We start from the raw sequence: 19,007 nt of genomic DNA, 5'->3' as shown, positions 1-19,007 counted from the left end.
TTGGTAGGGCTGAGTGCACGACGTCTGAATCCTCCAATCATAGACAGCGCTTAAGTGACTCTGCCCAATCAAAACAAAGAGTGAGAGGTAAAGGGTGGGACTTAAAGAAAAAAGTTTTATAAAGGTCAACTGTCAGGTTACGTCGAGGGAAGTCATTCAGTGTCGACAATTTTTCTTTACAAGATAGATAGATTACGGAACATTTCAATATTATATAAATAATAATATCATTTTGACCTAGACAGCGTATTTTTGGCTAATATATTTAGACACATATATTGACTGCTTTTGTCGTTCAGGGTCACATTTGTCATGACACGCTGAATTGCATTGTTTATATGCCCATATATTACACATGTTACAGCCGCGGAGTGTTTGCTTACCTGCCGTAAAGCGTCGATGTGACGCGCACACTTTTACTGTCATCGTTTGCGGGTTAACGTGTTTCTTGTAGACAAGTACAGAAACATGTTTACCACCATGTATTAATTGTGCAAAAGAGCAGTTGTAAAATCGACACGTTAAACTGGTTAAGCTTGTCGCGGTAACTCAAAAACACGTTCGCTTGATGGTCCATCAACACCGTACGGAAGTAAATGTATGTCTGTATGACTATATGCCTTTTAAACTCGTCTAGTAAAGGGACCGAGAATTTTTTTTAACAGAGTAAGTACACTTGTTCGATATTTTCTATAATAGTAACAACAGTGAGGCATTAATATAGCGTCATATGTTTTATTTTTGCAACAAACAATTTAGCTTTGATGCTGAAAAGTTAAAATTGTACGCAAACATTTTATGCACTAAATATTGTTGATCTACTTTTATTATTGATGCATTTTAGACACTCATTTGAATTTGCGAAGTGTTGCATTATTTTTAAATGTATTATAAGTACATAACTTGATCTTTATGCACATTTATGATCTACAAGGGTGATATTTTTCATCGTTTATGTTTTTTTGCTAACCTGACAGTTCATCCAAAACTGATAATTACATAATCATTACTCTCGCTTTACTTGTCAAAAACCTTTATGAGTTTATTTTAATTTTTTTCTATACAAACGAAGATATTTTGAAAAAAAAAACGTTAAATCTATAACCATTGATGTCCATATTTGCTGTTTATACTATGCAAGTCAATTTGGGCTGCACAACATATTGTTTCAGCATCAATATTGCAATGTTTGTGTCCACAAAAGTCACATAGCAGAATATGCAATGTTGAGGTTGGATGATTATAGTTGATCAACACCACAATTCAGAATACATGACATTTTTGGAGTCACTGCAAATAGTAACCAAAACAGAGAGAATCTTTATCCTTTGCATATGTTTTAAAGGCTTTTCAAATGAATTTAAAACAGGCACGGAAATATACAACTTTTTAACTTTCTACTACTGAATAATTAGTTTTATATTGTGCAGTCCTAAAGTCAATGGTTGCTTTTTTTTACATTGTTCAAAATACAATCCTGTTTTAAATGTACAAATCTGATTTGTGTATTTATTAATCATTTATTTGACTTTCCGAATTAAATTTGTTTATTTTCGGATCACTTTTTTTGAATTTTCATATTGAATTTGTGTATTTTGAGTTGTTTTTTGAATTGATGAATTGGATTTGTGTATTTTTTAATAGTTTTTGGAATTCAAAAATTCAATTTATTTATGTTTAAATCATGTTTTAAATTTATGAATTGGATTTGTGTATTTTTGAATGATTTTTTTGAACTTATGAATTGGATTTGTGTATTTTTGAATCGTGTTTTGAATCAAAGAATTGAATTTGTGTATTTTTTAATCATTTTTTTACTTTATAAATTGAATTTGTGTATTTTTTAAATAATTTTTTGAATTAATGAATTCGATTTGTTTATTTTTAAATATTTTTTAATCAACAAATTGAGTTTATTTATGTTTGAATCGAGTTAGTATTTTTTAATTGGATTTGTGTATTTTTGAATCATGTTTTGAATTTATAAATTGAATTTGTGTATTTTTGAATCGTGTTTTGAATTGACAAATTGGATTTGTGTATTTATAAATCGTTTTTGAATTTACAAATTGAAATTGTGTATGTTTAAATTATTTTTTTAATTTACTAATTGAATTTGTGTATTTTTGAATCGTGTTTTGAATTTACGAATTAAATTTGTGTACTTCTTTAATCATGTTTTTTAATTTACGGATTGAATTTGCCTAAAGTCAATGGTTGCTTTTTTTAACATTGTTCAAAATAACAAATTTTGTGTTAAACAGAAAACCCATAAAGGTTTGGAACAAACTGAGGGCAAGTATTAATGAGTAAATTAGTTTTACTTTTGCATGAACTATCCCTTTAATGCCTGCCTTCATTAGTTGGTTTTATAACGGTGACAACTTGTGATATGGTCTCTGTCTTGTGTACCATGTTACTTTGAATATTATGTCTGAAATTGAATGTACAGTTAGTGTGACTTCAAAACAACACGTTAACTCTATTTAATTGACTGTGCACGATGTGCTTTGATATTCATTGCCTGCTAATATGTTCCCTGTTAAGGAAATACAAAGAAAACTATTCTGAAATTATATTATCAAGGAGAAAGTCTGAATATAAAACCAGCTTAAACGTAATGCTTCCCTTAGAATATTCCAAATGCATATCTGTTTGTGTAACTCTCTGTAGTGCTTTGGGCATTAGAAACTTGCATTATAAATAAGATGTATTATCGTTGCTTGCAGCATGAGCAGCCAAAAGCTTATTAGGTTAATCATCGGCTCCTTAGTGATTGTGGCCATGGTGAAACTGTTCTTCAACCCCAGGTGAGCATCACATTTCACAAGGGTCTCTTTGTGCATCCATGCTTCAATGTCCTGAACAAGCTTGTATAGTGATTTATTTGCATTCTATTTATAGAGGAAGTGTGAAGTCTAAAAGTGAAAAGACCCACCAGATCATACAAGGTGGTAATTTCTGGGCTAGCCAACGAATCCCACTGATAAAAGTGGTTGAAAATAAACAGGATACCGTGAAAACAGAACAACAGCCTAAAGTTGAGCAAGAGGAAAGTGAGAAGATTCAGAAAAAACAAGAGCAATTAAAGCCAGAAGTTCCTGAAAAAACAGATCCACTAAAGATTGTGCATTTAGATCTGAAAGGTGCCCCACCCAAAGTTAAATACCTTGAGCAGGTGAGAATCAATGTATGCAGGTTGTATCAGATTGCACTTGAAATGTGATCAAAGCACAACAAAAACAAATGTGTTAATAGTTATGTTGTTTTCTAGTTATTCCCTCTACTGTCATCTTTGGGTGCTAATGGGATATTGCTGGAATATGAGGACATGTTTCCCTATGAGGGAGACCTTGAAATTCTCAAATCAAGCTTTGCATACAGGTGGGTGAATGAGTCTGTGTGTGTTAACTAAACTCGACTTCATTGCATGCAGGTTACTCAAAAAAGTAACATTTTGGCAATTGCTATTCACCCTTATGTAAGGGATTATGTGGGATGGAGGGTAAAAGTCCCTAACGTCTGGCTGAGATCAATGCCTTTTATTACGTTCAGCTAGCTATATCCATTTGCTTCTGGGAGGGGGTTAAAATCAGGGGCCGTGTGATTTACATCCAGAAGGAAGTTGAAATAGGGGGGCATGTAATTAGAGCTGTAAAGCTTAACTTTTCAATTCTAGGTGAAAATTTGAATCTGTTGAAGACGTCCATTAGATTAATTGCAGAAAATGTCCACAGAGGCTGGGTGATCACTAGAATGGGGAAGTCCCAGAGTAAAATGAGAAAATATGATATATCTGTGTTTTGGAATATGAAAATCTGTCCCTACTCTGTTTTTAATCTGTTTTCATAATATTTGTTTCTATTTTATTTATACTTGTTTATATTATTCCTGTTTACGTGAAGCACTTTGAATTGCCACTGTAGGAAATGTGCTATGTAAATAAACTTGCCCTAAAATAACAATAATACGTTTATATATACATTTAAAGTATTTATATAAAATTAGTTTAAAGGTGCTAAAGAATAAAAAGCTGTATAACTAGGCAAGGCTGAATAATAAGGGTTCAGTACATGTAAATGATGCACCATGAGCCACAAACTTAATTGTTTCCTCAGACTCATGTAAATTTCGTGAGTGTACATCTTTGCGAAAAAGAAGCCAAATGGAACAAAACACAGACTCTTACAATACAGAAGGGATCATTAATATGAATGCCCCAGGTAGAGTTTGATAGGCCACAATATATCCTAGTGAGATTACAACAATCTTACTATCTAGACAGGACTCTTATTTTGAAAACGGGAGAAGCAGAGAGTTTTGTTCTTAAACTTCTTTTAGTTTTTTTATATTGTTATTATTATTATTATATTTATATAATATTTATTTCAACTTTATTGCTGAAAAAAGTTATTTAAACAGCTTTTGGTTGACCATGTCAAGTGGCTATGAACAGTGCTTCGCATAATTGAGTACACTTCATTTTGAAAATGAATGTTTGTATCCATTTCTCAGTGAATATAGGAAATGTATTTTGGTCCATTTAAACAAAACAGATTTATTAAACAGATATATTTATTAAAATAATATTTTAGGCACCAAACATGTTTAGAAATTAAAAGATAATACAATTAAATTCAAGCAAAATATCACAAAAAAATTCAACTAAATTTTTCCATTTATTTATCTTCCCTCGATTTTTCTCCTTTTTAAATTTGTATTTAATATTGTTCTATAACATAAATTTGGGTGCACAATTTTTTGATCTATTAACAGCTATCTAACAGTTATTGGCAAGTTATTAAATATAATATATTGTAGAGCTTCCTATTAAAAATGTGGATTAAAAAATAAATTTGTAAGGGGTGTACTTATATGCCGAGGAGCAATGTATATCAAACTTCTAAAATGTAAAAAAAAAAAATATTGCTAATACATTTGAAAGTTTAAGTAAATATCTATTGAAGCTTCCTCTGTAACTCTAAGCCTTTCAATTCATGGATAAAATGTTGCTAAAATATATTTAGAGATCATAAGTTGACAGTTTCTATGCATGTATTTTTATGAATGCAGTATATTTATCACTTGTTTGTCTTTTATTGTTCACAAAAAGTCCGGAAGATATAGAGGAAATTAAGTCTCTGGCTAAACGACACAATCTGGAACTGATACCTTTGGTGCAGGTGTTTGGACACATGGAGGCAAGTAGAGATTTTATCAACAAAAAATCTCAAATATGTGCATACTACATACTTCAGTGCAGTGCTAAAGAGGCATTTACATTTTGTTTTACAAGTGGATTCTTTACATAATGTCTAGTTCAACCATTTCTGATAAATGTGTGGAGGCAAAAATCATTCAAATGCTGTGGATGCGTTGCAGCTCTGCTTAACCAGGCTTTCTGTTCACATTTCAGTTCGTCTTAAAACATGAAAAGTATTTTAAATTGAGAGAAGTGGAAACGTTTCCCAATAGTCTAAACTCTCTGGCCCAAGGAAGCATGGAACTCGTTCAAAACATGCTAATGCAGGTTATGAAGAAGCACCCAGAAGCACGGTGGTTCCACATTGGTGCCGATGAGGTCTGTGGATTTCTATTCTTTGCAGATCAGAATTATAAAGACATAAATATAACCATAATAATCATTTTAGGTGCGTGGCTTGGGCGAAAGTGAAGATTCGAAGCGATGGTTAGAAGCCAACAACGGAGACATGGGCAAGCTCTACCTCAATCATGTGACTGCAGTTGCAAAGTTTATGACCAAACAGAAGCAAAGAATCAAGCTGATCTTGTGGGACGACATGTTCAGGAAATTTAGCCCTGACACTATAAAAGGTCTGTATATTAAACTCACTGTGTGCTAACTGTAAATGTACAGATCTTAAATGGTGTGATGAGGAAAGTTAATTAGTGTAGCTTTCAATCTTAAAGTCCAGGTAAAGAGAATTCAAAAAATAGTTCCTAAAATATTATAGATGTATTGCTGGAAAACATAAAGACTCTGAATTATGTGTGGTACGGAATTGTGAAGTTTTTACTAATTCTGTATTCAGGTTAAAATGGAGGCTCGATGAAGCAGTGAAGCCAACAAGTGTTAAATAAACATTAATTCATTTTCTTTTCAGCTAATTCTCTTAATTAATCTGGGGTCGCCACAGCAGAATAAACCGCTAACTTATCCTGCATATGTTTTATGCAGCGGATGGCCTTCCAGCTGCAACCTGTCACTGGGAAACACCCATACACACTCATTATCACACATACACCATAGAAAATTTTAGTTCACCCAATTCACCTGTACCGCATGTCTTTGGACTTGTGGGGGAAACCAGAGCATATGGAGGAAACCCACGTGCAAACAGTGAGGACATGCAAACTCCAAAGAGAAATGCTAACTGACCCAACCGGAGCCAGTTTCTTGCTGTGAGCTGATTTTGCTACCCACTGCGCCACCACGCTCCCCTGTTATATAAACAGTAGTGTTGAGATCCCGAAGTGGAAGTGTTTCAAAACGCGGCACTGAAGCATGATCTGAAACACCCAGGTCACGTGACTAAAATGTTTCGATACACGGGTCACTTGAATAAAGCAATTCAAAGCATCTGTCAATTCAGCATTTCGAGATCTGGCGAATCTGCTTTTGACTGACAGAGTCAGATCTTATGTAGCCTAGTGGACTGTTTGTGTGAACAGTTACTGTGCTTCAGAATGACATGAGTTTGAATGACTTGATCTGTTTTATTAATGTTACCTTTTTTATGAACAAAACAAGACATATTTATTTACAAAGTGTTTATTGGGTTGTTAAACCAATATTAAAACAACACACGTTACAATTCAATTACAATTAAAAACATTTAAAAAGCATTTAAAAACGAAAATCTGTTGCTGCATTCAGACCCAATATTTCTGAATGCTGGAACTCTCACTACTTCACTAAATTACTTAAAAACTCAACTCTACAATGTGGGGTTTAATACTTCAATTTGCTCAACTGTTTCTTTGCTGAGGCTGCTCCAGAACAATAAATAAAAAAGGTCACTATGTGTCACTGTAGAGACGGTTTACGAAATGAAAGTTTCAACACATTTGCTTAGACAGTTTCATTGTTTCATGAAGCCTCGCTTTGCCCACCACTATTGCTAACATTCATGAAAGCAAGAAATGAATTACCATTCTGTTGCAGACCCATTAGATGATTCTCGGGTAACCAATCATTGTTCTCTGAATTGGATTGTTTCCTAAACATGTATGGCTGTAAAAAGCTAAGTTAACGTTACTATCGTTAGCATCAGTAGCATTCGAGAGTCTGAGTGCTGCCTCGATTGCGTCCTATTTTAGACACTTGCATTTTTCAATCATTAAAGTTTGGCTAGGTTGTAACATAATTTTTCTGTTAAGTGACAAACACAGAACACTCTGAATTGGATTGTTGCCCAAACATGTATGGCTGTAAAAAACTAATTAAGCTAACGTTATATCGTTAGCAACAGTAGCATTCGAGAGCAGTCTGAGCGTGGCCTCGAGTGCGTCCTATTTTAGACACTTGCATTTTTCAATCATTAAAATTTGGCTAGGTTGTAACATGATTTTTTTGTTGAGCGACAAACACAGAACACACTTTTTAATATCACTTAAAAAACACACACACAACGTCACCATAACTGGAAAGCACATTTTTGACCCTGACATGATTTTTTCCCTTTTCAGAATCAGGTTTGCAAGATCTTGCTTCACCCATGATATGGAACTACCATGCAAACTTGAACGTGAAGGACATTGGTAAGGCCTGGCTCTGTTACTTATACCTTAATAAGGTCAATATGAACAATCTTACCCAATTACCCATTAGCTTAAAATATCTTCCTTATTTTGAACGGAGTTCTTATACCCATGAGAAAATAAAATTTTGATTTAATAATCTTTTTCTTGTATTTTAATCAAATAAATACAGTCTTTGTAAGCTCTGTGACTAGGTCCGTCATGATATCTAATTTTTGTTGTACAATATATTGCACCAAAATGTATTGCGATAAACAACATTATTGTTATTTTAAAGCAGCTATGATAAATCATCTTTTGTAAGCTGTTTAGACAGAACTGTGTGTAGGTATAGTGTGTCCACAGACATATTTGGGTGGTATAAACACAATAAGTCTTCTTTTTTTTTTTTTTTTCCTGACGTTAAAATAGGATGCAAATTCCTCCCATTTTGAGGCCCACCACAACATGGTGAAGGATAATTATATCAATGAGACAGGACGTCCACAAAGCGACCAGGATTAATAAATCTGTTCAGCTCTCTGTGATCATCAAATGTGATCAAGAATGAGTTTTACAAGTTTAAAATGTTAAAATTTACAGCTGCATGTCAGAACAATTATAAAAAAGACGCTTCAATCCTTGTTTGTGGACGTTAAATTAGGTTTATTTTGTACATTAACATAACAAATATCCTTACAGCAGTAGATATTAATGCGTATCCTGTCACATTTGCTTAGCAAAAACAGTGCAAAGTTAATAGTGCGCACTGTGTGTGTGTGTGTGTGTGTGTAACGACATTGTGTGTGACTCATCGCAGAAAGGCTTGAATTAACTCCACATTAAATACATCAAATAATCATTGGGAAAGTTCACAAACATTACATGAGATCTGTTTAATTTGTGTATGTCACTGTGCTGTTTATCTGATGCAGCCAAGGCACAGTCTGTTAGGCATGTGGGAACGGTGGGTGGGGAGAACTAGCCTTAAAGGCAAAGGCCACAAAAACAGCTACTAGATGTTCAGAGCTAAAAAAAAATCTGAAAGGTCTAATAGATAATCTGATGGGTGTTTTGAGCTGAAACTTTACAGACACATTCTGGAGGCACAAAAGACTTCTCCTAAATCTTGAAAAAGGGGGTCAAATAGGTGCCCTTTAGGACTATTTTATGCCACTCATTATATAATGCCAGAATGACTTTGTAATATCATCACAATGCAAGCACACTCTTTCAAAGAACACATAATAGTTTAATCCTTAGAATATTTAATTTATTTATAGTCATTTTACAGTTTAATAATGAGGCATTGGAGTCAGAATGTGAAAACCCTATCCTAAATAAATAATAATAAATGTTAACAAAAAAGTGCAAGGTAAAAGAGTAACAAAGGCTGCGATATCTGCTACCAGATCTAAATTCAGTTTTCAGACACCCACATGAAAATATATAATAGTAATTTATGATAAATACTACAGTGTTTTTTTAACCATACTGACACCTCCAATAGAGATGTTGCACAATCAGCTAAAAAAGTTTTTACATTTTTTTATGTGTGGGTGATTTATATTGTATCACCACAAACTATTGATGTCATGTCCATGTGTTGTGCCATATAAGTCGATATATTAATTATCGTGACAGGCCTATCTGTGACTACTTTTAAATAGTCAAGGTTAGGTTAAGACAAACCATCTTACTTTTTTGCCTTTTTAATTTGTAGGTAAGTATATCTCCAAGTATGAGCAGGCTGGATTTCGTGGCGTGTGGTTTGCTAGTGCTTTCAAAGGAGCATCTGGGATCGACCAGATCTGGACTCCAATTGATCACCATTTAAAAAACCATATACAGTGGCAGGAAGTCATCGCATCCATGCCGCAGTACAAGTCAGTGAGATTTCAAGGCATTGCACTGACTGGCTGGCAAAGGTAAATGCACCATTTTAGCATATTGCAAACTTGCAAAACCATACAATTATTTAAACATTTCAGACATAAAAGAGTAATACAAAACAATTTGTTCTAGGTATGAGCATCACACAGTGCTGTGCGAGCTTCTCCCGGTGGCCATTCCTTCTCTCACTGTCTGTCTGCAGACACTGAAATATGGTGAGTGTCTGAAATAGGCGTATGCTAATATTCAGTAATTCAGTATAGGGCTGCACAATATATATATCGTTTTAGCATCAATATCGCAACGTGATCCTTTGCAGTAGACATATCTCAAAATATGCAATGTTGAGTTTGTATTATAATTCTTACTTTGCATGTGTTTTTGATGCCTGTGATTGTATAATAATCTTAAAAGCATTCAGGCATAAGAAATTGTACCATTTGTGATTTTAACACTGATTGATTACGTTTTATTATTTTTATTTTATCATTCAATTAATGTTCTTGAATATTGTTAGAGTCGGAAAATGATAAAACACTTTATTCCAATTATATCTTTTTTTTCTAGATTGTTATGCATGAAAATACGCTCAACGCATGCAAATACAGAAATGCACTGCACATAGCACAGACCACAACAAAAACTTGACGAGGGACCCCAAAAAGTTTACAGATTGTTTATTAGATTTTATGGAGATGCACTACCACTGCAGAGTCATCCCAACCCAACATTAATAACGGCAATATTTTCTCTTGTGAGTCTCGTGTTAACATTACCACAGCACATTAACGCAGATAACAGCCCACCACTAATATATATGTACTAAATATTTCAGTGGTGGGCCATTATCAGTGTTAATGTGCTGGGGTAATGTTAACACGAGACTCACAACAAAAAAATATTGCGGTTAATCTAGGATCTTTAATCTGGATCTATCATTAACTTCAAAGACACTACTTACTACCCTTACATGGACATCTGTAATCTGTTTTATTTGCCTTAATAGAAAATAATATAAATAAGGTGTTTACTTTAAGTGCTTTCATGTCAGAGTTTCCTGTCATTTTGAGTGTCTTTAACTGCAGTTCGACAGTTTTACATTCACTCATGAACATTTCATTCATGCCCCCGTGACAAACTGCGGTTTAAGAAGCAAATAAGAAGTAAGGTCTGGTGAGAGTGTTATGCAATTTAACTTGTTAGGTAGTGCTATCGCCTCACAGCAAGAAGGTCGCTGGGTCACTGGTTCAAGCCTCGGCTCAATTGGTGTTTTTGTGTGGAGTTTGCATGTTCTCCCTGCGTTTACGTAGGTTTTCTCTGGGTGCTCCGGTTTCTCCCATAGTCCAAAGACATGCGGTACAGGTGAATTGGGTAGGCTAAATTGTCCGTAGTGTGTGTTTGAATGTGTGTGTTAATGTGTGTGTGAGAGATGGATTGCGGCTGGAAGGGCATCCGCTGTGTAAAAACTTGCTGGATAAGTTGGCGGTTCATTCCGCTGTGGTGACCCTGGATTAATAAAGGTACTAAGCCGACAAGAAAATGAATGAATGAAATGAATCTATGCCCACCTAAAAAAAAAAAAAAAAATATATATATATATATATATATATATATATATATATATATATATATATATATATATATATATATATATATATATATATATATATATCGCAAAATAAAAAAAATATTGCAATTCTAGATTTTTCCAATATCATGCAGCCCTAATTCAATATATTTTGATAAAAAACGTGCACAATATTGAGATTTACTCTTCCTTTACAAAAAACTTATATTGAAGAATGTAGGAAACCTGTAATCATTGACATGCAACAAAGGAAAAACAAATACTTTGGAAGTCAGTGGTTACAGGTTTGCAACATTTTTCAAAATATCTTCTGTTTGTGTTTAACAGAAAAAATAAAACTTACATTTATTTGTAACAAGTGTGAGTAAATGATGACAGAATGTTTATTTTGGGTGAACTATATCTCTTTAATGTGTGTAATATAATGTTATTGCTGCTGTATGAGTTCAGATCAGTTCTGCAATATGATCATGCTGTCATGTGTTTGTGTTAGGTGCATTTAATGCTAAGGCCCAGGGTGAGGTCCAGCGCATGCTTGGCTGTGAAATTCAGCTCGAAAAAAATGACTGGTATGAAACAGTTTATATTTTCAATGACTTTATTGTTGTCAGCATCAATGGAAGTATCTACTGTAAATGTAATATGTAGGTTATATATGTACAATTGAAGTCAAAATGATTAGACCTCCTCTAAAATTTGTAGTTATTTTTCAGTGTTGTTTTCTAAAGTTCTGTTTAACAGTTTTTTTCAACAAGTTTTTTAACATAATAGTTTTTATAAATAATTTATTTTGCCCTATTTACAGTACATAATACGTTAAGCTGAATACCAGTATATTTCAAATTAACTAAAGTAACTAGGTTAATTAGGCAACTTAGGGTAATTAGTAAAGTAATCAGTCATCGGAACAGTTTGTTCTTTAGCTTGTAAAAACAAATTCTTTAGGGAGCTAATAATATTGACCTTAGAATTGCTTTACTTTTTTAAAACCTTCTTTATTATAGTCAAACTAAAAAAAATAACTTTCTCCAGATGAAAAAAAAAATATTATTGAAAATATTAAGAATTTAATTTTGCTCCATTAAACAATATTTGAAAAAGAATGCAAATTTCACAGGATTTCACATTTCAACTTTGTCTCTGTGCATGTACATCCTTTTCCTAAAAACTACCAGTTTTAAATTCTTGTTGACAGAATGATTTCAATACACACACACACACACACACACGGATATATATATATATATATATATATATATATATATATATATATATATATATATATATATATATATATATATATATATATATATATATATATAAAATATGCTCTTTCAAATCATGTGTTATAATTCATGAAATAACTTTGGGAAAAGTTATTGTTTACTCAATATAAAGATAATATACTGTTTTCAGCACCGATCAAAATGATTTCTGGGGTCTAGAGTGATGGATTTTCAACTACATGAATACATTTAATATTAAAATAAATACAATTGAAGTCAGAATTATTAGCTCTTCTTTGAATGTTTGTTTTCATTTTTAAATATTTCCCAAATAATGTTTAACAGAGGAAGGACATTTTCAAAGTATGTCTGATAACTTTTTTCTTCTGGAGAAAGTCTTATTTGTTTTATTTTGGCTAGAATAAAAGCAGTTTTACATTTTTTTAAAAACCATTTTAAGGTCAAAATTATTAGCCTCTTTAAGCTATTTTTTTCCATAGTCTACAGAAGAAGCCATTATTATACAATAACTTGCCTGATTACCCTAACCTGCCTAGTTAATCTAGTTAACCTAGTTAAGTTTTTAAATGTCACTGTAAGCTGTATAGAACTGTTTTGAAAAATATCTAGTCAAATATTATTTACTATCATCATGGCAAAGATATAATTGGGGAAAAAAATAAACAGGGGGCTGATAATTCAGGTATGTTAATAATAAATGACTCCAACTGTATATCCGTTTTATTGTAATAATTATAATTATAATTTCTACTTTGCTGAGCTTAAGCAGTTGTTTTGTTTTTATTGTACCCACCCTAAACTTTGGAAATTATTATCAAATAAAAGTAGCTGTGAATGTTTGTAACTGATGCTCTCTTGAATGTTCTTCAGTAAGGGTGCATCCTTTCCTGGATCAGACATTTATGAAATGGTGAAGAAGATCCACACCAACCTTCAGAGTTCAATTATAAACCTCAAGCAAAACTAGTAAGTGAATTATAAGATGAATACAAGCTTCACACTGAGCACATTCTGATACTTATTCTCTGTATTGTGGGCCTTTTGTTCTTTTGCAGTCACGTCAAAGGATCATTCAGCTTTTATCATCGCAAACGCAACTTTGCCAACCCTCGAAATCTTGGATTTTTCAAAGACGATCTGAAAAAGTAAGATTAAAAAAAAAAAACTCATTTCATTTATTTTTTATGTTGTTCGAATGTTGATTTTGATTTTATGCAAGAATTTCAGTCATTGTGAACCATAATGAATTTATGTTTTATTATATTTACATTTATCTGGTTTGTTTTTCTTTTATTTTTGTTTGTTAATAAAATTATTTATTCAGAACAATTTTGATTCTGTTAACAATTGGTTCGAAGTGGGGAAAAATATAAAATAATAATAATAATAATTCTAATAATAATAATAATAATAAATCATCCCTTCATTTGTTTCCAACATGAGTTTCTTTTTTCTCTTAAAAAACATAAGAAGATATTTTGAGGAAAGTTTGTAATCAGACAGTTGATAGTAATAGTACTCATTCACTTCTATTCAGTCTTTTTCCTACTTTGGAGAACAGAGGTTACCCTTAAAAATTTGTATTTTCCAACATTCTTCAAAATATCTTCTTCTTTTGAGACACCAGTTCATTTTTGGAACAAGTTTTGGTGTAGTAAATGAGGACAGAATTTGCATGTAAGGGTGAATTATTCCTTAAATGAGCTGGCCTGACAGATTTTATGCAAAGGTCATGGAAATGTTGTGGGATCCCTGTATGTCTGCAAGCAGAAGTAGGAGATAAAGGGGTAATTCACCCAAAAATAAAAACATACTCACCATTTACTCGCCCTCAAGTGGTTCCAAATGTTTATGAGTGTTTAATACTAAACACAAAGGAAGACATTTTAAAAAACGTTGGAAACTGATAACCACTGACATCTATAGAAGTTTTATTTCATACTATGGATGTCAATGGTAGCCGGTTTTCCAACATTTTTCAAAATGTCTTCTTTTGTATTGAAGAAAGAAATAAGTGGGCGTGAGAAACTGGCAGTTTTAATTTTGTGGTGAACGATCCTTTTAAATGACTGTGATCTTGATGATGTGTTTATGAAATAAAGTGCATAAACAGAGATGGAGTAAGCTAATATTTCTCCTTTTTTATGTCAGAATGATGGATGAATGGGATTCCTTTTTGCTGACTTTTCGGGAAAGCATGGAGGCGATTTTTTACCCGGACACTTTAGAGGAGTGGTTGGAAGAGAACGTGAATGAACACATTGAAACGCTTCACAACATGGTGGTTGATGTAGAGCGGATCATTAAACTCAACGGACAGCCAAAGGTGGACCCCTTGGAAAATAGGTGAAACAAATCGGTGTAAAAGACATTCCAAACATGGCATTCAGACCTCTTGTTTCTGCACAAAAGGAGGTGTTTCCCCTCTCAGGGACCTTGCTTATTACCTTAGGACTTTACTGGAAGTGACGAACACATATATTATATATGAACTGCTTGAAAAAATGAATTCACAACGTTGCATTGATGTGTTTATTTAATCGGTTTTTGAGTGGACTTTGCTAAAGATTTAGCTGTAAAGGGATGAAATGCAATCATGCATAAATTAATGTTTTTTATAACTGTGGTCTGAGGAGCACAAATATTGTGCAATTCTGTATAAATGCAAAATGTGTGATCACTTACTGTAGAAATGTTACAGTAGAGCTTTCCATAAAGATGCCAAGAATTGTTAGTACTTCAATACTATTAAAGAAGACTTGTAATTATATAAATATTTGGTTTAGATTTATAGGGATTTACAAAAGACTACAATAAAACTGCAAATCTGTTGATCATGGGGTTTACAACATATCATAAAAAAATGTGGAAGCTTTGTACTTGTAGCTGCTTTTACTCTTTATTATGGTGAAATCTCAGTATTTTTATATTTAAAGGGGCAGTTTACTCAAAAATGAAAATTCTCACTTGTCACAAACCTGTGTGAGTTTCATTTTTCTCTTAAATGCAGAAGAAGATATCTTGTTTGGAAGAGATATAGCTTAGGGGATATTGATAAACAATCAATCAACACTAGATTATGCCTCATCCAGTTCAAATACTACATAGACTACACTTCTCCAAAAGAAAATACATATGACTTTCACCACAATATATCTTCTATTTGTAATAAGTGCTAATCAGAGGAAGCCGATTTAGCTCATAGTTTGTATTCTGTCATAAAATACAGGGATTCTGGGATGAGGTTTTAAAAGTGCTTTCAGATGTTATTGATCTACAGTTGAAGTCAGAAATATTAGCCCCCCTTTTAATTTTTATTTTTTTAAAATATTTCCCAAATGATGTTTAACTGAGAAAGGGAAATTTTCACAGTATGTCTGATAATATTTTTCCTTCTGGAGAAAGTCTTATTTGTTTTATTTCAGCTAGAATAAAAGCAGTTTTAAAATTTTTAAACATAATTTTAAGGTAAAAAATTATTTGCCCCTTTAAGCTATATTTTTTTAGATAATCTACAGAACAAACCATCGTTATACAATAACTTGCCTAATTACCCAAACCTGCCTAGTTAAGCTAATTAACCTAGTTAAGCCTTTAAATGTCAATTCAAGCTGTATAAAAGTGTCTTAAATATATCTAGTCAAAAACTACTGTTATCACAGCAAAGATAAAATAAATCAGCTGTTAAAAATGTGTTCTTAAAACTATTATGTTTAGAAATGTGCTGAAAAAATCTTCTCTCCGTTAAACAGAAATTGGGGAAAAATAAACAGGGGGGCTAATAATTCAGGGGGTTTAATAATTCTGACTTCAACTGTAGATCCCGACCCAGTGCTTATTATATTGGGACATGTTCCTTTCTTTCTTTCTTTCTTTCTTTCTGCCAATCTTCGTTCAGCCTATATCTCTAGGTCTAGCAGGGGCACTTTAAGCTTAGCTTAGCATCAATTATTGTATTAGATAAGACCACTAGTATCCTGTTCGAAAATGACCAAAGTGTAACTAGTGCTAGTTCTGTGTCCATGCTCACCGTATATACCCTCAGTCACTATCCCCTAAATCAGTACACTAATGTAGTCCAATTGAAGAACTGAATGAAAATAGAGCACTCCGTTCACAGGAAAGGATGCGGTTTTGTTCGTGCTTTACTGGTTTATAAATCATTCTGATGGATGAAAAGTTCAATTTCTTTGATCAGACCCTGTGATAGTTGTTTTAGTGAGCTCTCTGTTGGTAATGAAAAAGTATTTTGATTTCTGTCTGTTGTTCATTTTTAAATACATTTTCAGTGCCTATTTGTATTTTCACTGCTGTTATTTTATGTCTAATTGTAAAAATTAACGTTAAATGAGGAACACTCAAGTAAGGAGTGGGATGTGAACATGACAGGAAGGTTACATTTAAACATTTAATTCAAATGTTAACATAAACATTTAATTTAGCTTTTAACAATAAAACAAACAACGGGTTACATTTAATTTGAATTGACGATCTCCAAACCATCCCCATCATTCTTCCTCTCTCTCAGATGGTGGGCCAAATCTGGTTACCAAGGGCCAACCCAGTCAACAAATTTTCTTTGGCCCTGATCTGGCCCAAATAAACAGCTAAGATGTGGCCCAGATCAGTTAAGTGCTCCCCGGCCCAGAACTGGCCCACATCCTTTTTAGCCAGAACTGAACCAAAGTAAATTCACAACTCCACCAAGCTGGAGCCAAGTAATACATTTTATGTGGCCCAGATATGGGCCTTGTATTAAAGATAAGTCAGTCTGAGTTCTGTTACGCTCTTATGGCCCACATGTGGCTGACCACATATATTAACTGAGGAAATCACACAACAAAAATTAAAATCAAATAGTTTACTTTAATCAATGCAAATTACATTCAGATAAAACAATTATTGAACAAAATGTGGACAAATAAAGAGTTGGAAAACATTAACAACATACAAACAGAAAAAATACAAAATAGAAATAAAAATATTAATAATTGTTAAGTATAAATATTATAGATTTGATGCAAAGATGATAAAATACATACATAAATACATATTAATGTACATTTAAATGTACACAATATAAGAAAAAATATATACACACACTACTGTTTTCCAAATGCAATCCCAAAGTCAGCCAGAAGTCGATGTTTACTGATGTCAGCCTTACCTGAACCTTACTTGGATCTTTGCGAGTTCACAAACACAGATATTTGACTGAATAGAATATGCATATTTGGCATGCTGTCCGAAGAGAGGGCTCTGAGCTCGGCAAGACACTCTAACTCATGTTATTCTCCTTATCAGGATAAAGAGACATATAGGGTCTGAGCGCAGGGTCTGGCCTGGCTCCTGAACGCTCCCCCCTCAGATTTAAATAGTTATCAGGTTTAATAGTGTGGAGTTAGGGTGGTGGAGGGACACAGAAGTCAAGAGAAAACGGAGGTATGACGTGTTTGACTGTTTATAGGGGTTTGGTCTTAAGCTGATTGGATAATAGAATGATTGTGTGTGATGAATTAGCCATTTCAAAGACTGATCGTGCTCCTCCCGAAATTTGTTTATGAAACATCACGTATGTGTATTTTGCTAACTGGCCCATATACTGCAAAAGGAGCTGTGAATCAGAAGAACATTCCCGCCTATTCTGAATTTATGGCAAATCGTAATAATCTGGCCCATATCTGTTCAGCCATGCCATACCCACGCCACATGTGCGCATTTGGCTCAAATGTTCTTGCTATTTGGGAACTTTTCTCTAGTTTGGGCATCTCTTGTTTAAACAGTTTTTACTTATGCATTGGTTTACTTTATGTACACACACACACACACACACACACACACACACACACACACACACACACACACACACACACACACACACACACATAGTGAGATAGATTTATAGATATATTTATAGATAATGCATTTTAATTGTCAGTTTGATTATGCTTATGTATTATATTAGTATACACAGTAAATAGTATAACTAAATATTCTAATAACAAAATAGCTTATTACAATAGTGCTTAAAAAGTATAATATTGTAGCTTAAATGTGAACATATTAAAGAAATATTTAAAAGATTTCTATAACATTTATAATAGTTTTTAGCTTATTTTTAGCTCATCAAAGTCAGCTTTATTGTCAATTCAACCACATGTACAGGACATATAGAGAATTGAAATTACATTACTCTCAGACCCTAGGTGCCTAACATAATAATATTAATCCAAAAGGTAGAGTTTTAAGAAAGAATTTACAATAAATACAACTATACATCAAATGTAATCTAAAAATATATATCCAACTTAATCTAAAAGTCTAAAAATATACATAAAACGTAGTCTAATATATGTAAAGAATAACAATTTGTGAACAATACAATTAGATTATAGGCATATGGCAGTGAGTGCAAACCAGAGTTGTGCAGGTATGCAAAAAGGCTTGTAAACATGACAATTATGATACAGTGACAGTGTCATAACAAGTCCTTTAAAACAGAGTGAGTGTTTTAATTT

General features: G+C 33.0%; 1 protein-coding gene across 3 annotated transcripts; it reads left to right on the top strand.

Moving 5' to 3' along the window:
• Window positions 1-408: 408 nt before the first annotated feature.
• zgc:113333 lies at window positions 409-15,466 on the top strand. 3 transcript variants are annotated; one of them, XM_009299336.5, is made up of 15 exons: window positions 409-666; window positions 2,265-2,295; window positions 2,730-2,810; window positions 2,905-3,178; window positions 3,275-3,384; window positions 5,114-5,201; window positions 5,417-5,581; window positions 5,652-5,835; window positions 7,711-7,782; window positions 9,485-9,689; window positions 9,787-9,869; window positions 11,736-11,811; window positions 13,360-13,455; window positions 13,545-13,634; window positions 14,641-15,466. In XM_009299336.5, the coding sequence occupies exons 3-15, from the start codon at window positions 2,731-2,733 to the stop codon at window positions 14,837-14,839; spliced, it is 1,722 nt and encodes a 573-aa protein (XP_009297611.1). In that variant the 5' UTR covers window positions 409-666; window positions 2,265-2,295; window position 2,730; the 3' UTR covers window positions 14,840-15,466.
• The last annotated feature ends 3,541 nt before the right edge of the window (window positions 15,467-19,007 follow it).

The sequence above is a fragment of the Danio rerio genome, chromosome 3, assembly GCF_049306965.1.
Source record: "Danio rerio strain Tuebingen ecotype United States chromosome 3, GRCz12tu, whole genome shotgun sequence".
Lineage (NCBI taxonomy): Eukaryota > Metazoa > Chordata > Actinopteri > Cypriniformes > Danionidae > Danio > Danio rerio.
The sequence above is the reverse complement of the archived record's forward strand: the minus strand, read 5'-3'. Positions and strand labels throughout refer to the sequence as shown.

Coding starts and splice junctions, on each gene's coding strand:
- zgc:113333 (XM_005163875.6), top strand. CDS start 2,731: ATGAGCAGCCAAAAGCTTATTAGGTTAATCATCGGCTCCTTAGTGATT. Junction 2,811..2,904: donor AAACTGTTCTTCAACCCCAG/GTGAGCATCACA, acceptor TTCTATTTATAG/AGGAAGTGTGAAGTCTAAAA. Junction 5,836..7,710: donor TAGCCCTGACACTATAAAAG/GTCTGTATATTA, acceptor TTCCCTTTTCAG/AATCAGGTTTGCAAGATCTT.